Source organism: Pyxicephalus adspersus, chromosome 7 (genome assembly GCF_032062135.1).
Source record: "Pyxicephalus adspersus chromosome 7, UCB_Pads_2.0, whole genome shotgun sequence".
Taxonomy (NCBI): Eukaryota; Metazoa; Chordata; class Amphibia; order Anura; family Pyxicephalidae; genus Pyxicephalus; species Pyxicephalus adspersus.
In genome coordinates, this window is record NC_092864.1 from 41243564 (window position 1) to 41262477 (window position 18914).

Consider the following 18914-nt stretch of genomic DNA (forward strand, 5'->3'; position numbering starts at 1 on the left):
TTTTAAGCTGTTTACTACTGTGAATTAGAGAAATGCTAAAAATGTGTGTGAATCATGGGCCCCAACAAATGAAGACCCCTGGTTTTTAAAAGCATGCACATTGTGAGTATGCATAGTTGAGACCTATGAAGCAAAATGTGCACTTTTGGTCCAACTTCACATTGTTTTTGTATCTACAGCATAATGTAGATCCAAGAAAGAAGGATAACACAACAGAGCATGATGTGGTCAATCTAATGCTTTGAAGTGCCCTCAAAAACTGTTGAGTGTTGCAAAGAAAACTCAAATTAAGTGGACTTTCTGGCTTGTAAAGAGGTTGCTTGATGATATCACTTAACCAAAGATAAAATAAACTAATCAATAAACTAAGTATGTTTAGATCCTCCTCCTAAATGGTGCTACTACTCCTGAGTAAATAATAGGAAACATCACTAATGTATTGCAGCTGAGAGTAAGAGCTAAGCACCATCTGCGCAAGTGCACACTGGGCTTACAGTTTACCATATGTTCAACGGATGTGTATTCAGTGGAATGTGAGCCAGGGAAGAGTGACAGAGTAAGTTGAAAAAGAATGGAATCATTTGTGAAAAATAGGGGTCAAGGCGAGAGTAAGGAGCACTATACATACATTGTGCAGAGAGGGACCAAAAAACTACCAAGGGATGTTTAAACAACACCAAGCTCATTTAACTCTGTCAAGCAATATTTTTCTGTAGTGAATGCCAGTTTGCAACTCAATATTGCAGGCCAACTGCATAGTGTATATTTTTTTATTCTACATAAAAAAAAATTAAAATATCCACAGATATAGAGTAATGTGCTGCACACTGAGGACTCTCCATCCATTTTGTATGTATTTATAAAATGTGTAAATCAGCTTTTTTCATGAGTCATACATTTTCTAATTGAATTAAATGTGAACAATGTATGAATTTTGTGTAAAAGTTTGGAGATTCTTGGTTCAAAACATTAATAAATAGACCCTATAAAGTGTGAAAGTGTTAACACAATGAATACATGGAATTGTTAGGGAACTACATTTGAAATTAGGAGGAAAAAAGAGATGAGAACCTTGAACCTAAAAAAATACCTTCCCCATTAGTAGCAAACCTGATTACCAGCAACCTCTTTTCAGGTCTATAACGCTCTCTGTGTTGACATGTAATGTGTTATAGGAATAATCATTTCTGTATTAGTTATTAGGAATGCCCAGGATTCAGAGTTACTCATGTAAAAGTTGAGAGGACAGTAATTTTAAGTTTTGCTCAAACTTTACACCATCTAAATTTGGATGTTGACTTTTTGTTAGAACTTGCCCTGAAGGTTTACTAGGCTGCACAGAGGCTGTTCAAGCCTTAAGTTTTATTTATTTTCATGGGAAAGTCGGTTGCTTTTGAATTATTGTGTGTATTATATGTTTAACTTTTTCAAATATCTCCTTCAGGTTGTCTTTGATACACCAACCCATGTGAAAAATACCATAAATTTCAGACAGTACCCAAACTGCTTTTAAATAAGAAAGCAAAACTTAAAAAATAAACACCCTTACTTGTGAAAGGCCCTGGATCCATGCACAAGCTACACCTAGAGTCCCGCACTGTCTTGGTCTTCTCTTTCTTCGTCTTCTTTTGGGGGCTTGCCATTCCATCTAACACCGCCATCTGGGTTGCTACATCACCCGGTTTCTCCCATGATAGTTTATCTTCTCTGGTCCTGGAGTGCTTTAATAAATTTGGCCCAGTGATTTCCCTGGAAACTTCAATAAAACCCATGAGCTTCCAGGGGCACCCAATGAGAACATGTACCCAACAACAAATGTTAACCCTCTGTGAAAATGCAGAGTTGCAACTCCAAATCTTGAATATACTTTGTACTCATAATCCATAGTTGGGTTGGAAAAGGACACAAGTTCATCAGGGTCATGCTATGTTGTTTATATCCTTTAGGCCTAAATGATTTTTCTTCTATAATCAGGGTTTGTTGCTTACATGACTTTCACTTTGTTTTTACTAATTTTGTTTTTAATTGTCTAATTGTTTTGTTGTCTAATTGTTTTTTTTTTTTTTTTGCTGTTTTGATCACCCAGAGGTTTTCATTATTGATGAATTTAGGTTGCCCTATTTTAATGTGGATTTAAGTCTATTATGTTATATCAATCCATGGTGTAACGAATTGCAGGGTTTAGTATTGCTCTCTTTTATATTACCATATACACCCATGCATTGAGATGATTGATTCCTCTGTATTATTTATAGACTGATTTTTAATATTAGACTGTGATATGGTGTGAGCATGCCTTTCCTTTAGAATGCTTTATATTAGGCTAACTTTTTTTATTTTAGTTTACATATTTGTGTAAGTTTTCATACAACTTTTTTGGTATATCATTTTATTATGATTTTTTATTATTATCATTGTTGTTATGAAGTGAAGTTTTCCTGGTGTAGATGTTATCAGATGCCACTATTACTGTGGACCTGAACTCAGATGATGACAATATGAAATTTATTATTAATGTGCTTTTAAGATTTCAAGCACTGACCCGAGGCTGCAGCTACATCAGCGTCTGCTTTAGGCCAGCCATGTCACTGATTACGCAGCAGTTTTAGTAACATATAAGAAACTAAAATTAACATAAACATATGCATATACCTTGCAAAATAGGGCAATCTATTTTCTATATAATATGAAATTAGGGATTTTCTAGATAGGGGAATTATCTGATGTAAAATACTCCAACATCTTTAAAGTAAACCCATTGGAAAACAAAAAACAAGCACAACATGACACTACATAGCAGGCCTGTGGGTTCTTACTTTGCTCCACTGGCACCAGAAGGGCATCAAATTCTCAACACAAATGTGCCCACAAACAATGTTTGGTGCCTAGGCTGCCGATCCCCAGGCCTGAGATTTGTCACATGAGGGTGGAGGAACTTTCTCACCCCATGAAAGAAAGCATGTCTACCTTGAACAGATGACCTCTAATCACCCCTATGTGACATCACTACAACAATGAAAAAGCACAGCACTTCTTATAAGCAAGTGAAACCTGTGGGACTGTCACCATAACCTTTCACAGTGTTAAAAGCAGCATCCTAATTTTTGAGGACTTCCTGCCACCACACTACATAAGAAAGGTAAACTGGTAATTGATCCTTTGGATACAAAATCTTCTAGTTGATAACTATTATTTTAAAAGCAGTCCAACAAATTTGAGTTCATACAGATCTAAACCCTGGAAAATGAGTGCTCAGGGTAAGTTGATGAGGCAGTTAGATAATGCAGAGGGTCATTTAACCTGGAAGAAGAGCTGTGCTACATTGAAGGTCTGGCCAGTGTTTCTCAACCAGGGTTCACCCAGAGTTTGTTAGGGGTTCCTTAAGCAATGAGCAATTTGTGTCTCTCAGATCAGTTTAACTGGCACCAATGGTCTTAACCATCTACAAGGATGACATTCTTCCCAATAGCCAGCAATGTAAGAGGCATGCTTCCTGCTGTGCTAATGTATTGTGAGCTATTGAAACAGTAATCATAGGAGGGGTTGCCTGAAGACCTAAAAGTTAATTCAAGGGTTGCCTTATGTTAAAGAGAAAGGCTGGGGTAGTCTGTGGAGGACATTGTTGAAGATCAAGTAAATATTGCAGCTGGAGCCTATTTGTTTTTACATCAGGGAATCCAATTTTTGGGTAATTGTTCTTACTGAACAAAGGCTTTAAAGCAAACCTGTGCATTGGCCAAAAAGAGCACCCAGAGTCTGAGTTAACAAGGACGGAATGAATAATCTTTGTTCCCGGTCACTGACTCAATAAGTGGTGAATTCAGGATCAACATCCTGGAGCCTCCCAGCAAAAGCATTTTCCATAGTCCTAACTTTACCAGTTTCTTGCTGTAATAATTTGATACCCTGATAACCTTGGTAAAGTAAGCAGATAAAGTTTTCAGACTCAAAGCAGGCTTTTCTTTTCTAAACTTATACAATATAGTCAGAAATAGCCTCTCACATATTTTTTACAATAGAGCTACATAAAAAGGAAACCTATACCAGTGGAAATATTCCACCTTGCATGCTGATTTCCATCTGAAAATGCTAGCTGACTGGCTGATTCTGGTGTCATTGCTTTCTGGGATGCTGACCCAGAAACAAGTGAACAGAAGTGAAATCACAGCTTGTGATCTGCACACTTGTTCTAGGTCAGTGACTCAGCAGTGGAGCCATTGAATAGGCATTACAATCAGCCCCTGACATTCTTAAAGGAGATGTCAGCAATGGCAACCTTCACATTCTCCCTATTTAAGTATTATTTAAAAAGCATAAAAACAGTAAGAATTTTTTTGATTATGAAAAGCTTAGACATATAATAAACCTAAATAGAGATACACAAGTAAAGTAAATCATTGCATAGAAGACAAACAACAGGTTTATTTCTTGAACCCCAATCTGCACCTTATACTCACCTTCCCATTAACTCCTCCTTTTTCCTGTCTTTGGTGGGCTCTTAACCCCTGCCACTATGAGTTCTGACGGGCCCTGCTTTTCACAACTTCCGGAGAGTCTCAGGTCCCCACTAAAGCCCAGTATCCACCCCAGACACAAACTTGTCCCCTGCACCTAACCCAACATTTAACCCTTGCAATGCAATGCTAGCTCTGCTACAAGAGTCAGTTTGATGTATTCCTGCAATTTTGCTTTAAAACTAAACTCACTTCTTCTCCCTCCACACTAACAAACTCTTTTACCTGTCCCTTCTGCCACCTTGATTGGCTGGGTGAAATGAAATAAATCCTGCATGTGGAAGCTCACACATTCTGTCACCAAGGTATGATTAGAATGCACACTATGCTGCTCATGTACTTTTTAAAAAAAAAAGATTGCAAAAAATAGGTACGTTTTATGTGTTGCAGAAGATACATAACTTATTCAGACCTTGTCGGCTTGCAACTTTTAATTCTGTGTACCTGTTATGAGAACGCAATGGATGCTACCACTGCAGCCTCTCCTGTAAATGCTAGTTGCCTGGCTGTACCTCTCTAGATCAGAGTTTCTCAGCCAGGGTTCCTCCAGAGGTTGCAGGGGGGTTCTTGAGCAATAGGCAATTTGCACCTCTCAGGCCTCAGGTGAGACCAATATTCTTTCTGGGTATAAGGGTGACATTCTTATTATGAGCCAGCAATGCAAGAAGCATTCTCCTACTCCCACAACACTAACATACAGTGAACTGTAAATATAATATCAGGGCGCTCCCTGGGTACCTGAAAGGTAATTAAGGGGTACCCCATGTTAAAAAGGTTGAAAAACAGTGCTCTATGACAAACAGTCCAAGAAAAGTCAGATCCTGGTTTCATGTCTAGGATTGCAGCTGTTAAGCATGGCAGCCAATGCTCCAGCATTTTCAGAGGCCAGCTATAGCAGGCTGAGATTATTTGACATTATCTGACATTTGTAGAGTTTTCTGTCTTTCATGGAGTTTGCAATCATTCTCTGCCCCCTACTTCCTTCTCTCCAGCAAGAAAAGGGTTAGCCAAGTCTGACAAGGTGAGGGCTGCTCTTTTACTGACACAATTTCCTCATATGTGGCTGCTTCTCAAGTTTCAACACAAGCAGGAGGGAAAAGAAAAAGTAGGATGGGTGTGGAGAGTACACGTCTGCCCTGCCACCTCTGTCCGCTGAGATCCGGGATAAGCGGCCGGCTGCGCTGGGATGGCGCTGGGATGATGCTGGGCAGCGCTGTGTGCAGCTAGAAGCGCAGGACACAGCCAGGCGCATGTGTAAGGAATGCCACGCAGGCAGCCCATGTGTTATAGGGAGAAGCCGGCTGTGTGACAACTCTAGCAACATTGGAGCCTTGTCTGTGCCCCCCAGCAGCCCACCAAGATGCACAGGGTAAGGAAGTACTTCCGTGGCAGTGGCAGAGCCCTGGCATTTATATTTGTCGCTTCTATCATCTGGCTAATCTTTGACATGGCAGCGCTGAGATTCTCTTTTAATGAACTGAACGGAAAGCTGCGCAGGGAGGAACTTTTCAAAAGGGAGCAGGGGGATTCTGGACCCTGGAAACCCATAGGAAGGGTCAATGTCCACAGGAAGTGGGGCAATGGTGGACAGCCATGGGGTGAAGATACCACCAAGCTTAAAGGGATATTCCACCCTCCTGGAAATGAACTTGGTAAGGCTGGTCCTATAGCCATGTACAGACAGAGAAAAAGGACTATTAAGCCAATGGCGATAAATAAAACAATCCCCCCAATGAGCGCACATAAGTTGGTCACCTTTGGTGGGGACAGTGAGGTGAAAGGTGACAAGTTACAGGCAGCCAATGTCACAAAAGGACTGGAGGCTAAAGCTCATTTGTCAAAAGCTCCAGCAAAAGAAAATGTAATTCTTAAGCAACAGGCAACAGCTTCTGTTTTAAGGGAGGGTAAAGAACACAATGTGGAAAAACCTGTAGAAGCAATGAAGTTTAAAGGCAAAATGAAGGTTGGTGGTGCAGATGATTCTAAAAGTTTAGATGCATCTAGAGATGGTATTGGTGGTATTGGAGTTGAAGCTGGTGCTAAAGATGCATTGGAGGGAAAAAATGGCACCCCCAGGGATAAAGCAGCTTCCAAAGATGCTGTACAATCTAAAGGTGATGACACTTCCAAGGTTCAAATGAAGCTCAAGGATGCAGAAGCTCCTAAAAAGGAAGGGGGACCCCTGGACTCTGACCATGCTGTGGAACCCAAGGATGCAATAGAGGCCAGAGATGCAAGGGCTCTTGAACATGTTGTGGTGGCCAAAGATATAGAGAACCCTAAGGTTGATGTGGGAGCCTCCAAAGATGCAGAGAAGATCAAGGATGTAGGTGTTAATAGGGTTATAGAAGGAGTCAAAGGTGCAGATGTCTCTAAAGTTGTAGTAAAAGAAAAGGAGGGAGAGGTCTCTAGGGTTGTGGTAAAGGATGCAGAGATCCCTAAAGGGGTAGTGAAGGAAAAAGATGGATATGTTTCTAAGGTTTTAGAAAAGGGCAATGTTGGAGGAGTCCCTAAGGATGTAGTGAAAGACAAGGATGGAGAGGTACCTAAGGATGTAGTGAAGGACAAGGATGGAGAGGTCTCCAATGTTAAAGTAAAGGACAATAATGCTATAGACTCCAAAATTGCAGTAGAGGGCAAGGCTGCAGGAGGTTCACAAGACAAAGCAAAGGTTGAAGGTCCACCTGCTACTCAAAAACCTGGCAGATTAAAGGGCCAAAGCTTAGAAAACCAACACCCTGATCAAATAGTTATTGTAGCTGAGAAGTTAAATGTATCTGTCATCAATAAAGCTGGAGCAGTTGGTAACTTATCTGTCAATGCAAATGATGCCAAGGCTCAAGAGACAGTTAAAAAGTTAAATATTTCAGAGGGGGCCATACTGCAAGCCACACATGGTGCTGGTGTTGATAGTAAAAACTCTAGTCATGGTTTCAAAAAAGGGTTTGTGGGAGAATCAGAGAGTGTCAAAGTAAGTTTGACGAACAATATTACACATAAGCTGGCCAATGTCAATATTAGTTCTTCCATTAACGCTGATGTGGAAAATAAACAGTTAATCCATCATGATAAAGTGAGCAGAGTACCAGGAACTGGGAAACACAAAGTTAGAACACTGGATGTAACCATGAGACCAAGAGATATAAATGCACCCGGACAGTTTGGAAGGCCCCATGCTGTTCCCAAAGAGAAGGAGCAAGAGGCAAACAAGCGGTGGAAGGAAGGGAATTTTAACGTCTATTTGAGTGACATCATTCCTCTGGATCGAGCTATCGAGGACACCAGGCCAAAAGGGTAGGCAGTTTACGTTCTCTTCTTTCACTCTTTTTAACTAGAAATGTCAGTTTCACAGCTCTGTGCATATCAATGAGACTAATGAAAACTGTAATTCGGTAAGAAGCAAAAATTGTCTGGGAGTCTTGGGAGATATGGCCAGGTGTATGCCAGGTGCTCATTGTTGGTAGGTTCTGTTTATTTTTAATATTTTTTCGTCATCTAGAGTTTTTATGGTACTTTTTTTTGCAGAATGATAAAAAAAAATTAAGCTATATTTTCACAAAGAAAAAAAAGTGAACTACCCCACACTCCAAGGATTAGGTGCTAGTTTATGCATAAAGTGCAAATAAAAAGCACTTTTCCTTACTTTATCTCTTGCATTCTGCAGGCCTCCTTCTCTCATTTGATAGGTAGCCTCCCCTCTTCCCCACTCCATCCCTGTTAAGATGCAAATGACATGCACATTTCATGAAAATTAAACTAACTTGAAACCAATCAAAGGCTACACTTGCAGAGTTTGATTGGCTCAGTTTGCCAAGTCAATACAGTTTGCATGAAATTTGCAAGACATTTGCCCAACAGTTGAATCTTTCTGCATCTCATTGACCATCTCTAGCTATCACATACAGTGCAGGGCCATAGACCTTCATTTTAAGTGGGGATACAAAGAGCCTGTCCACAACCCTGAGCATCAGAGAGAAGAGTTCCTTTGGGGAAGCTAAGGATGTAGTACAGTAGGTGAAAGAGATTTTTAATGCTACCGTAAAACAAATCGAGAATTTAAATCCAGCATTTTACCCTTGCATTGTGGGAGGAAGTCGTACTGCAAGGGTAAATGTGCGGTAGTTTGGTTGTTTACCTAGTGTTATGCTTTAAAGTTGAACTTTATGTGGATAAGAGGATGGTATAGGTGCATAGTTACTTTGTTATGCACAGAGTTCCAATGCTGCCACGGCATTGGACACATTTATGAAGGACATTACTATACTTTATAAATGTGTGGCGCTTAGGCTATGTTCAGACTGGCGGTGAGACTGTGGTGTGGTTACTGCTTCCTTATGCCCCTAAACCACTTCCTCATCTCACCTGTGGCAACCCATAGAGAATGAATGGGAGCAGCATGTGGGTGGTTGGGTACAGTCTAATATTGCCTGCTATATATTGTGCAAACGCTGGTTCTTTTGGAAACCATTACAGCAGTGTGGGCTAATGTGCGACATAAACATTTGTATGGTGATGCAACCTACCACTGTGATTTAATTTTAATATTCCTTGACATAGAAAGTAGTGTCACTCCTGACCATTCTGTTTGGCTAAGGTCTATGACTCATTCAAGTGGTTGGAAATTTAAAATCTGTTCACACAGTTGTATTTTTTAGTAGTTCATTTTTTAAATAAAAGCCAGACAGAAGGTTTTTCAAATATAACACTGTAGTAAAATGATACAGGTTAAATATTCAATCTACTGTGGATTATATAGGCAGTCTTGAAAGGGTCCACCTAAGAAGTTCACCCAACATAATATATCTGGGCCTGCAGTATTAGGAGCTCCAGGGGATGTATGTGTCCATGTACACTACAAGAGTGCTGCAACAGATAGGATAGGACTTGGGGCGGGGGGTTATGGCCATCTTACTGCTGGAGACCCTAAAAACTATAATAAAAAACATTGTTTAATACAGTTTTTCAGTGTCCTGCTGACATTTCAGTTTGAGATTGTCTAATTCTTAAAATTCACTTTCTCACAAAGCTGTACAGCTATTTTCAAAGCCTGTAATATAAACTGATCAAAAACATGTACACATTCTGTAAAACTAGGTATGGCAGTGTTTAGAAGCTACAAAAAACAGTGTTCATGATTTTTCTTAAAAGGCAGAAAAGTCCAATAGTGAGCCAGTGTGCTATAAAACAAATTAAAAAAAAAAGTTTGCACAGTCATCACATTGCTGAGAACATGAAGTGAGCAAAGTTGAGCTGGCAATTTGGGATTTGGATAATCAGAATCTTCAAAGACTCATAACTGTGCCAGGTTAGTAACATTGAATGTAGGAATAAAGGCCATTTTGGGCCCATGGTAAGCCGCAGAATTGGGCTCATCCGCAGCGTCAGCTTCTATAATTCAAGAGATTAGGAAATGTTGAGACCCTTCTTTTTGCATGTTGAGGTTCCCAAAAGCAGAATGTCTCTTTTGGTGGTGCAGTTGTTGCCTGAAATCTGTGCCACAGCCACAACAGCACTTAATCTTGTTGCTCATAGTACAGCAATACAGCATTAGTTCTCTGTGTGGTCAGGAGCTGACAGATTTGTGATTTGACACAGCAGTCATTAAAGGGCCCTAAGGGTTTCATCTGTTGTTCCCCTATGGGTAGATACCAAACACTAATTCATTACACCTAGCAGAAACAAAGCCATGTTAATTGATCCAGATTATTACTAACTTTGCCATATTTTACATTAGTGCAGGCATGCATGGAAATAACATCTCCGCACAACCAAAGAAAAAATCATAATTGTGTTCTGTATAGTATAGGAATTACCTTTCATCATTGTCAAGGACTGAAATACATACATGCGTCTCAGAGATCTTCAGAGAAGTATGAACATTACACTTTAAACTGTGCAGATTGGCATCCAGACACATTGACTAGTATTTAGTGAAACACTTTCAGGAGCTAATATAATCTTTTGCAAAGATACTTAATTAAACATTTGGCCTTCCTTCCGAACTGTATTGTTAAATTGCTCTATATATCTTGAAATAACTCAGGGCCTTGATTGGATTATGACAGACCTATGCTGTGATGCCAGAAATATTGATGCAAATAAATAAATATATTATTTAGATTGCTGGCTGTCAGCTGGACCATGACACCTCTGCCTTTCAAAATGACTCACGGGATGATTGCTCTGATGAGTCTTCTCTTTTGTGATCATGTTCTTTTGGTTCTGCATGCTAACTGTTTCTTTGAATCCTCAGTGTAAACCATCAGTTGGGTTTTTTTCAGATCGGATTGTTATGGGTTTAAAATTTGATTCCAACACCACAGAATTTCCCCCTGCGGATAAGGGAAATCTAATGAGCACCAATCCAGTAGATCCTAATTGATTGGGGTTGACCAGAAGATCACCCAACAGACCCAAATCATCTTTGGGACCCAAACTACATATTGGAAGGTTACAGGCATCATTCTTGGGCATTATTTATTTGGTTATTTAAAGGCAGAGTACTGACTGCAATGGCAATACTCCTAACTGGTGACAGAGAAAGTACGGTAGTGACATGGAACGTTATCCTACAATGCTTTACAGACACATATCCTACTTATCCATAGGTCCTACTGAAACACTGAAAAACTGAAAATTCATTTTTCCAAAACTACTGCAGTGACCCAATTATTTACTCCACATTTTGCTACAAATTCTTGACCCTTTACCCCCATTGGCTGTGTACAAACACAATTGATTCCTCCCCGAGGTTCTGTACATTTACCATAAAACTCACACTAAATCATGGCAATGATAGAGTCATCATACATGTCCGATTTGAGTAAGGTGACCTCCCCTTATGGTCTTATTTGTAGAGTACCATCAGGGCTTGGTAAAGGGAGACATTTCTTCTTGCTCTTGTAGTGATTATTATAGAGTTTTCAAGGCTGCTCAAGCACTATCTTAAAAAAAGTAAAGCAACCTTCACATCTTAGTTTTAACATCAGAGAAATATGTATTTTTTATAAATCTTTAATCCACCATCATATTTCATAGTGAATTGCAGATTTATAATTTAGTTCTAGATGTCTAGGTGTCTTATAAATGTGTACATACTAAAGGATGATGTAGCGTAATTCTTGTCTGCAGCTTAAGTGGAGCAATTATTAGGATATAAACACCCATAACTGACCTACTTCTAACTTTTATGTGTCATATCTATTTATATCACCCACATATGTACATAGCAACAGCTGATACAGTGTGAAAAAAAATATTTAAAAAATATCAGAGTCTGTTATGGACAGTTTGGAGGGTGGCATTGATCCCTTTTTTTCAAACACTGTTGCAGCAGTTTGTTTTATGTGATCTGTGCATTTCTTTTTCTATATAAGACAGGCTTGACATGTTATCAATGATGTGTTACTGTTATTAAAATGCCATCAATATTCAAAGAGTGTGTCCTAAAACAGAGGTTCCAGCTCTTTTGAACTAGAGCAAAAAGAGATAAAAATATACCAGCAATCTATAAACAATTCCTCGCTTTTCTTGCTATACATCTATCCACCCAACCTAATTTATTCTGAGTTGATGGACATTTGAGGTCTGTAACATCCACTTCTTTCTTATATTCTTAGGGTAGCCTCTCTCAACCTTTTTACCCTGGAAGAACCCTTAAAAGAACTGTCATAAAACTGAACAGAAATTTCTATCTACAGCTACAATATAGGTACCAAAGTGGATAAGTAGTTGGCATCCTATGAATGACCCCCTATGCTGGTGTTTTCCAGCCCCTAGGTAACTAAGTAACAAACATTTAGGTTGGTTTCCCTGAATTAAAGATAGGTGTTTTCTTGCGTACAATTAATTTCTTTTTTAATGGTTCGGTAAGTAAAACACATCATATACAATAAACCATGTGTACAAAAACATATTCTACATACAATAACATTCAAGCAAAGTCCTGTTACATGATGGTTACAGATGTGATGTGATAGTCCTTTGGCAGGTAGTTCAAAGTACTTTTCTACTAAGGATTGAAATACATATATGTCTATTCCTGACGCGTTTTGCCCATCCAGGCTTCTTAAGAGGAGGGTGTGACCCAATAGTACAGGTTTTCCTTTTTTTAGTAGGAAACTAGTACTTACAACTGGTTTTGTTTTAGGAGCCAACTAATTTGCAATTCCCCAAAAAATATTCCAGAAGAATCCTCTAATTAGTTGTAGTGAGTGTACTAGAAACTGGAGGAGATGCCCAGGTTGAGTTGCAAGGGACATTCTTAGAATGGTCTTCATTGAAGATTGCTTCTCACTTATATGAGTTCAGCTGGGAGTGCTCAGTTTGGTGGCAGCCTGGTAGAATACCCCTATCTTTATTCAATAGAAATGTATTCAGGGAAACTAACCTATGTACTTGTTACAGCTACAATATGTTACAGTGATCAGGTTGTAGAAAATTAGAAATAAAAAATGTCGATTACCAAGGACACCCAGAGTGGATCATTTTACAACGTTCCTCTGCTATATAAGACAATAATAATCTTACTATGAAATGAACAATAATAATTTGCCCTTGAAAAAAAAAATGTAGTATCCTCTTACACAGGTAATCAGTAATGAACTGACCCAACACAATGGCAGTCAGTGAAGAAGTCACCCCCTCCCCCTTGCATAAAACTACCCCATTGGTGGTCATTGTAGTTAGAAGACACATCTACCAGTATTCAAGCAACCTCTGGAGGAACCCTGGGTAAGAGATTCTTCTTTAGGGATACTATTTCTCCCAAATTTAAAGTTATAGCTGATCTGCAGCTACAAAGAACATAAATTGTTGTTTCTCTGTATTAATTATTTTTTTTATATTCAAACTGCACCAGTACCTAAATGTGACTGCAGAGCTCACATGCTATCAAGGAGCATGCTGATAGAAAGGGCAGGTGACCTAGAGATGTGATCATTAGTCTGCTGCTTCTCTTTTCACTATCCAATCACAGTGCTGTTAGAGGATTCTCAGCCTCAAACCTTTGTGCTCATCTCAGGTGAAAATCTGGTGCGTAATACTTCGTTCATGGATCCATTAAGACGGATCAATGAATAACTGATGGGGAACGACCACTATACAAGTCATTGGAGGAGAGCACAGTGGGGTGCCTCTGACTCCCTCTCTATAGAACAGAATGGGCCCTGTGTGTACAGCGCTCGTTCATTCATCTGTCACTCATTGGGCCTGATTTATTAAAGCTCTCCTCAGCTGGAGGGGATACCCTTTCATCGGTGAAGCTGAGTGATCCAGAAAACCTGGAATGGATCTGCTCCAGTATTCAAAACATTTGCTAGCAAATAGCAAGTGACTTTGAAGAAATCCATTCCAGGTTTGCTGGATCACTCAGCTTCACATATGAAAGTGTAGCCTCTCCAGCCATGGAGATACATATACAATACATCAGGCCCATTGTCCCTGAAAATGATCACGAAAGATGGTTTCCAGCTGTGAAAGTTGCAAGAGTATACTTTGTGTGCCTTAGAGGTGGGAAAGCATATTATGCAATAGGATGGGTATATGGAATGGTGGCAAAATTAGTGATGAGTTAGAAAATAAAGACAAGTAGGCATGTTTAAAAAAATGATTTTAAGCTATGTTTAATTTGTGTATTAAGCTGTTTGATTGGATTTTAGAGCTAAACATATCTCTGGAAGACTGATTATCAGTATGCTGACTGCAACTGGTTGGTGTAGCAGGATTGTCTGGTTCCAGATTTTGTTGACGAACTGCTGGTTACATCATCCAGCTTCTTCAGTCCCATGCATTATTGTAAATCTGTTATGTTTTTTGTGACATCCTGCCCCTGATTTGTATAATGGAATTAACCAGTCTGGCAAGTCAATTTAAACTGCAGCATTTAGAAGTTCTGTATTTTGGGATGACTGAGAAGGGTCCAAAAATTACTCCAGTAATCTAAAAACCTTCTAATTTAAATTGTTATTGTCGATATCTTATGCCATACTCAATTCAGGGTTTTGCACTGCACTGTTGTTTTTCCTGTTTTACTAGTTGCTGTGTTTGGTGTTTAGTTGTGTTCATATTGTGGAGTCTGTTTGTTTTCAGGGAAGTCTTTCTTTAGAGTAGTTGGCGCATTGAAGACATTGCAAAAGCGACGCCATTCTAGAGAGAAAGTATTATATGAAGATTTCTGTCCAAAGGAAAAATAGGAATGTCACATATACAATATCACTGTGGTGTAGATAATATAATTTCTATATGACCATAATGAAGCGTGTACACCCACACATGCTCAAACACACATTATTAATAACAAGCATTATCACGATGAATTTATCTAATTAAAGCTGAGCTCTGGCTTCACCTTCTGCCTTGCACAGTTGCATGGGCTCATCTCTTGTACTAAAATAACTTTCTATAAACTTCATTTTACACTGAGCTTAACACAGTATGCATTGGATGCTGCAGCAAGTCTGAGAAAGCCACCTGGTTGGAGAACAACAAGTATAATGTTGTTTTATCCTCTCCAGTCTATCTGTCCCTGCCTCAACCCTGTCATTCAATGGACTTTGATTCTTTCAATCATGAAGTCTCAGCATCCAATGTGGGCATTACCTAAGGCAGGTTGTATGCAAATATAGCATGCGTAGAATGGCCACTCCTCCAGGCTGACATTCAATCATGAAGGCATTTTTTATTTGCATAATATTACCTAGATTCGGATGGTATGGGAAGGATTAGATACTCTGAGTAGCTGAATTTAAAGGTTTTACACAAGGCTGTGTTGACTTCAGACAATACCAATTGTCGAACACAAAGGGGAAAAAACAATACATTTACAAAAATTACTGTATTTTAGTTTATAAATTAACTTTATGGGCAAAAGTTTATATCATATCATGATATCCCATCTTAGACTGTGGCCATCAAGAGTTTTTCCTCCCTTTGTCTTCATAGGAAGCATATGAGACCAAATAAAAGAACCACTGGGAAAATAAAATATTACAATAAAGCAACTCTGTAGTGTAGCAACTCAAAGAGACCTGCAGCCTTGCAAAAGTTTGCCATTGGGGTCCCTCCCCAGCGCTGTTTTAGGGAGCAGTAGTTCAGTGATGCAGATGTGCCCAGGTCAACCAGAGCCCGACTTTCCCCTTTAGCAAATATCATCCTCTTCTGGATCTTAAGAAAACCCTGCAATTTGACAGCCAAAAAAATGTGCATATGGTGTGTAATTAGGCATTTATTACCCCCTTGCAATCCTTTTGTAGCAGAAGGCGAGAAACAGCACAAAGAACTAATTACTTTTGATGAAGAACAAGGAGCATTGCAATAGAAGGAGAACCAGAGTGGTAGAGAAACTCTGTAGCCTGCTGCTCCTTATCGCTATTCATACATGAGTTGGGAAGGAACAAGACCTGAAACTGTTGCTTTAATGCACCAAAGAAAATCTGGTCTCCTTGCCTGCCAGGCATGCATTTGCTGTGTACCTGGAGTATACAAATTTCAGAACTGGATGGGCACAAATGCTATGTTTTTGAAAGGATAAACATGCTTGTGTATTTCATCTGTGAATATTACTGTGGACTGAGTCCTGGGTAATTTATGAAAGTGTAATTGAATATTTCCAACAGTTTAACAAGATTATTATCATTATTTTTGCTTGGAACATTGGCCATGGCTGTGTGTAACATGCATTCAGTAAAGTGTATCTTCAATCTATCAATCTATATGTATCTATCTGTCTATGTATCTCTGATGTGAATTGTTCCTTCCCCTGTCTGTGCATTGTAAATTTGGCATGGCCTAAGCAGGTGGAAAGTGGCGGACTGACAGTGGAGGGGTTGTTTCGCACACAAAGAAGTGAAATGCAACACTGCCATTAGGAAAAAATCCCAAAAAGGAAACACTGTAGAGCAGAGAGACCTAGGAACTGTAAAACATATTCTGGATAATCTGCATATGTTTTGACTTTCCTGGTTTCTCCCCACCAACATCATCAACAGGCTAAATAAAATTTTGAAATAAATCCTTGCCTTTTTTTAAAAAAATGATGATCTATTTCAGACCCAGTAGTAGTCCCTTTAACTCTCAATGTAATGCATTCTGATCATAGCTGGTGCCAGGGTCTGTATAAATATTCCTTACAATAGCAGATCGCCCCTGGTAAAACCCACATTTAATTCTGAGATTGGAAGAGCTGAAATCCAATGAATATAAGGGGTGCACCAGGGACAGTCATGTTGAGGTGGAAAGGTTTGAATGATGCTGGATGTCCCCCAGATTTTTTCAGCAGCCTTCTATGTGCTATGGACCTGATTTGTTAAATTTCTGCAAGCCTGAAGAAGATAAACTATCATAGTAGAAGCTGGGTGATCCAACAAACCCAGAATGGAATTCTTAAAAATCATTTACTAATAGTTGGCCAATGTTTCAATCCTGGACCAGATCCATTCCATGTTGCAAATAGTCTATTTTCCTATCATTGGAGAGCTACTTAGGCTATGTACACACGTGCAATCATTGTCATTGGAAGGGATTTTTCATGATCCTTTCCAACGACTAACGACTGCATGATGCATGAATGAGCGCTGCACGTACAGCACTGTTCTGCTATATAGAAGGGGGGGGGGATGATGGAGCGGCACCCTGCTGTGCTCTCTCCCCCTTCACTTCTTTTAGGATTGTTCATCGTCCATTGTCCGTGCGATAATTGGCCCTGAGCTGATTATCAGACGAGAACAATTGCATGTGTGTACCTACTCTAAATTAGGCCCATTGTGAAAAGTTCACAGTGATATCAGAATGCTGAATTTCACTATAGGAAAGGAGTGTGTAGAACTGTGCAAGACTCAAGGTATGGCTGGATTGTGGCTTTTAAGGAGTTCAGCAAAACCTTTCTTTTTTTAATTGGGACAAAAGAAACCAACAATATAGTGCTAGACCCAAAAGTAGCGAGTGTGTTTTTTGTATCACTGACTGCGCCATTCATCAGGGCTTAGATTACACATTTTTTTGGGAATATAGATTGGATTCAATGAACTCATGGTGGAGAATTAACAATAAATGTATTATGTATATGTCAGAGCAGCTGCTTCACCCAAACCACATGAAAAAATACCTATAAGGGCATCCCCAGCTTCGTCATAGCTTATTCCATTTCTTGGCCCTGCCATGATTGCCAGACAGTTGTTTCAACATATAAATGTGGGGAAAAGATAAAGCTGTTACCAAGTGTTGACCATTTGGCAAAGCAAAGGAAACAAACTGCACCAGACGTGTGTGCTAAGACTGCTCCAAGCCACATGCAAAACTGCTAGTCTGAACTCAGCCTTAGACATTTCAACAACTGTTCCTTATATTATTTCCTGATTTTTTTTCAGTCCAGAATATCTGCCATTGATGTGATTTATATAAATATTATAACAGATGTCGGAGCCCCAATTATCTACAGGCTGCTTGTTTGTGCTTGTCGTTGAGCTGATTATCTGTGGTGTAAAATGTCAATCCTGGCTTTTGTATTACACATGGTCTACTGTTTTGCAGCAGCTTATGGCTAATTCCTTCTGTATGACTCATTACATTCTGGTGCCCGGTTCACAAGGAAGGTACAAGGGGCAGAATGCTGCCTTATCACATTTATTACTATGACATCACTGTGAATTGCGTGTAAAGTGACACATTCTATCACACCTACTTCATGAGACAACTCCTAGCAGCTACAAACAGGTCAAACAATGTCCTGCTATCTCTACATCTACACTGACAAGAAAATATTTTAATGTTAATCATCTGTAATGTTTAACTAGAAACTTGCAGTGCAGATTTCACCATGCTGTTATATTACGAACCCATAATTGTCATACAGAAATTTTAGTTTGCTGATCTGACGACGAACTGAAATTTGGCTGAAGCAGATTACTCGAATTTGCATGTCATTGTTGGGTGCAGTGTCTTGGATAAAGCTGAATCATTGAGAGAGATTTGCAGAGTCACATAGTAATTACAATTGCACGATTGATTTAAAGCAGAACTCTGGGTACCTTTCAGGTTGAACTGCAAGGGTTAAATTATTATTTTTTGTCTAAAAGTTATGAAATCAAATTGAATGCTTTCACTCCTGCTGATTGTCTTAAGCCCATTAAATTGCTCCCCTTTGATACTGGATTCGACGATTCTCTCCAATGCCACCATATACCGTACAGGACCACCGATTCTGCATGGCATGTCAGGACGAAGTCCCACCCACATTGCAGAGAGCAGAGAATAAAACCAGCTACTGAGGAATTAAGATGAGTATTTGTACTTATGCAAACCCCCTCCCCAAAGGGTACCAGATGCCATCACTTAGAGTGCAGGACAACCAGATCTGCATAGCATGTTAGGACTCTCTCTCTCTCTCTCTCTCTCTCTCTCTCT

At 39.4% G+C, this 18914-nt stretch overlaps 1 protein-coding gene across 1 annotated transcript in view; it reads left to right on the top strand.

The window, feature by feature from the left end:
• Positions 1-5619: 5619 nt before the first annotated feature.
• Positions 5620-18914, top strand: part of GALNT5 (polypeptide N-acetylgalactosaminyltransferase 5) — a 32398-nt gene continuing 19103 nt past the window's right edge. The window contains exon 1 of the mRNA XM_072418173.1: positions 5620-7808. Within this exon, the coding sequence (XP_072274274.1) occupies positions 5875-7808 (1934 nt within the window). The 5' untranslated portion in view covers positions 5620-5874. The remainder of the gene's footprint in view (positions 7809-18914) is intronic.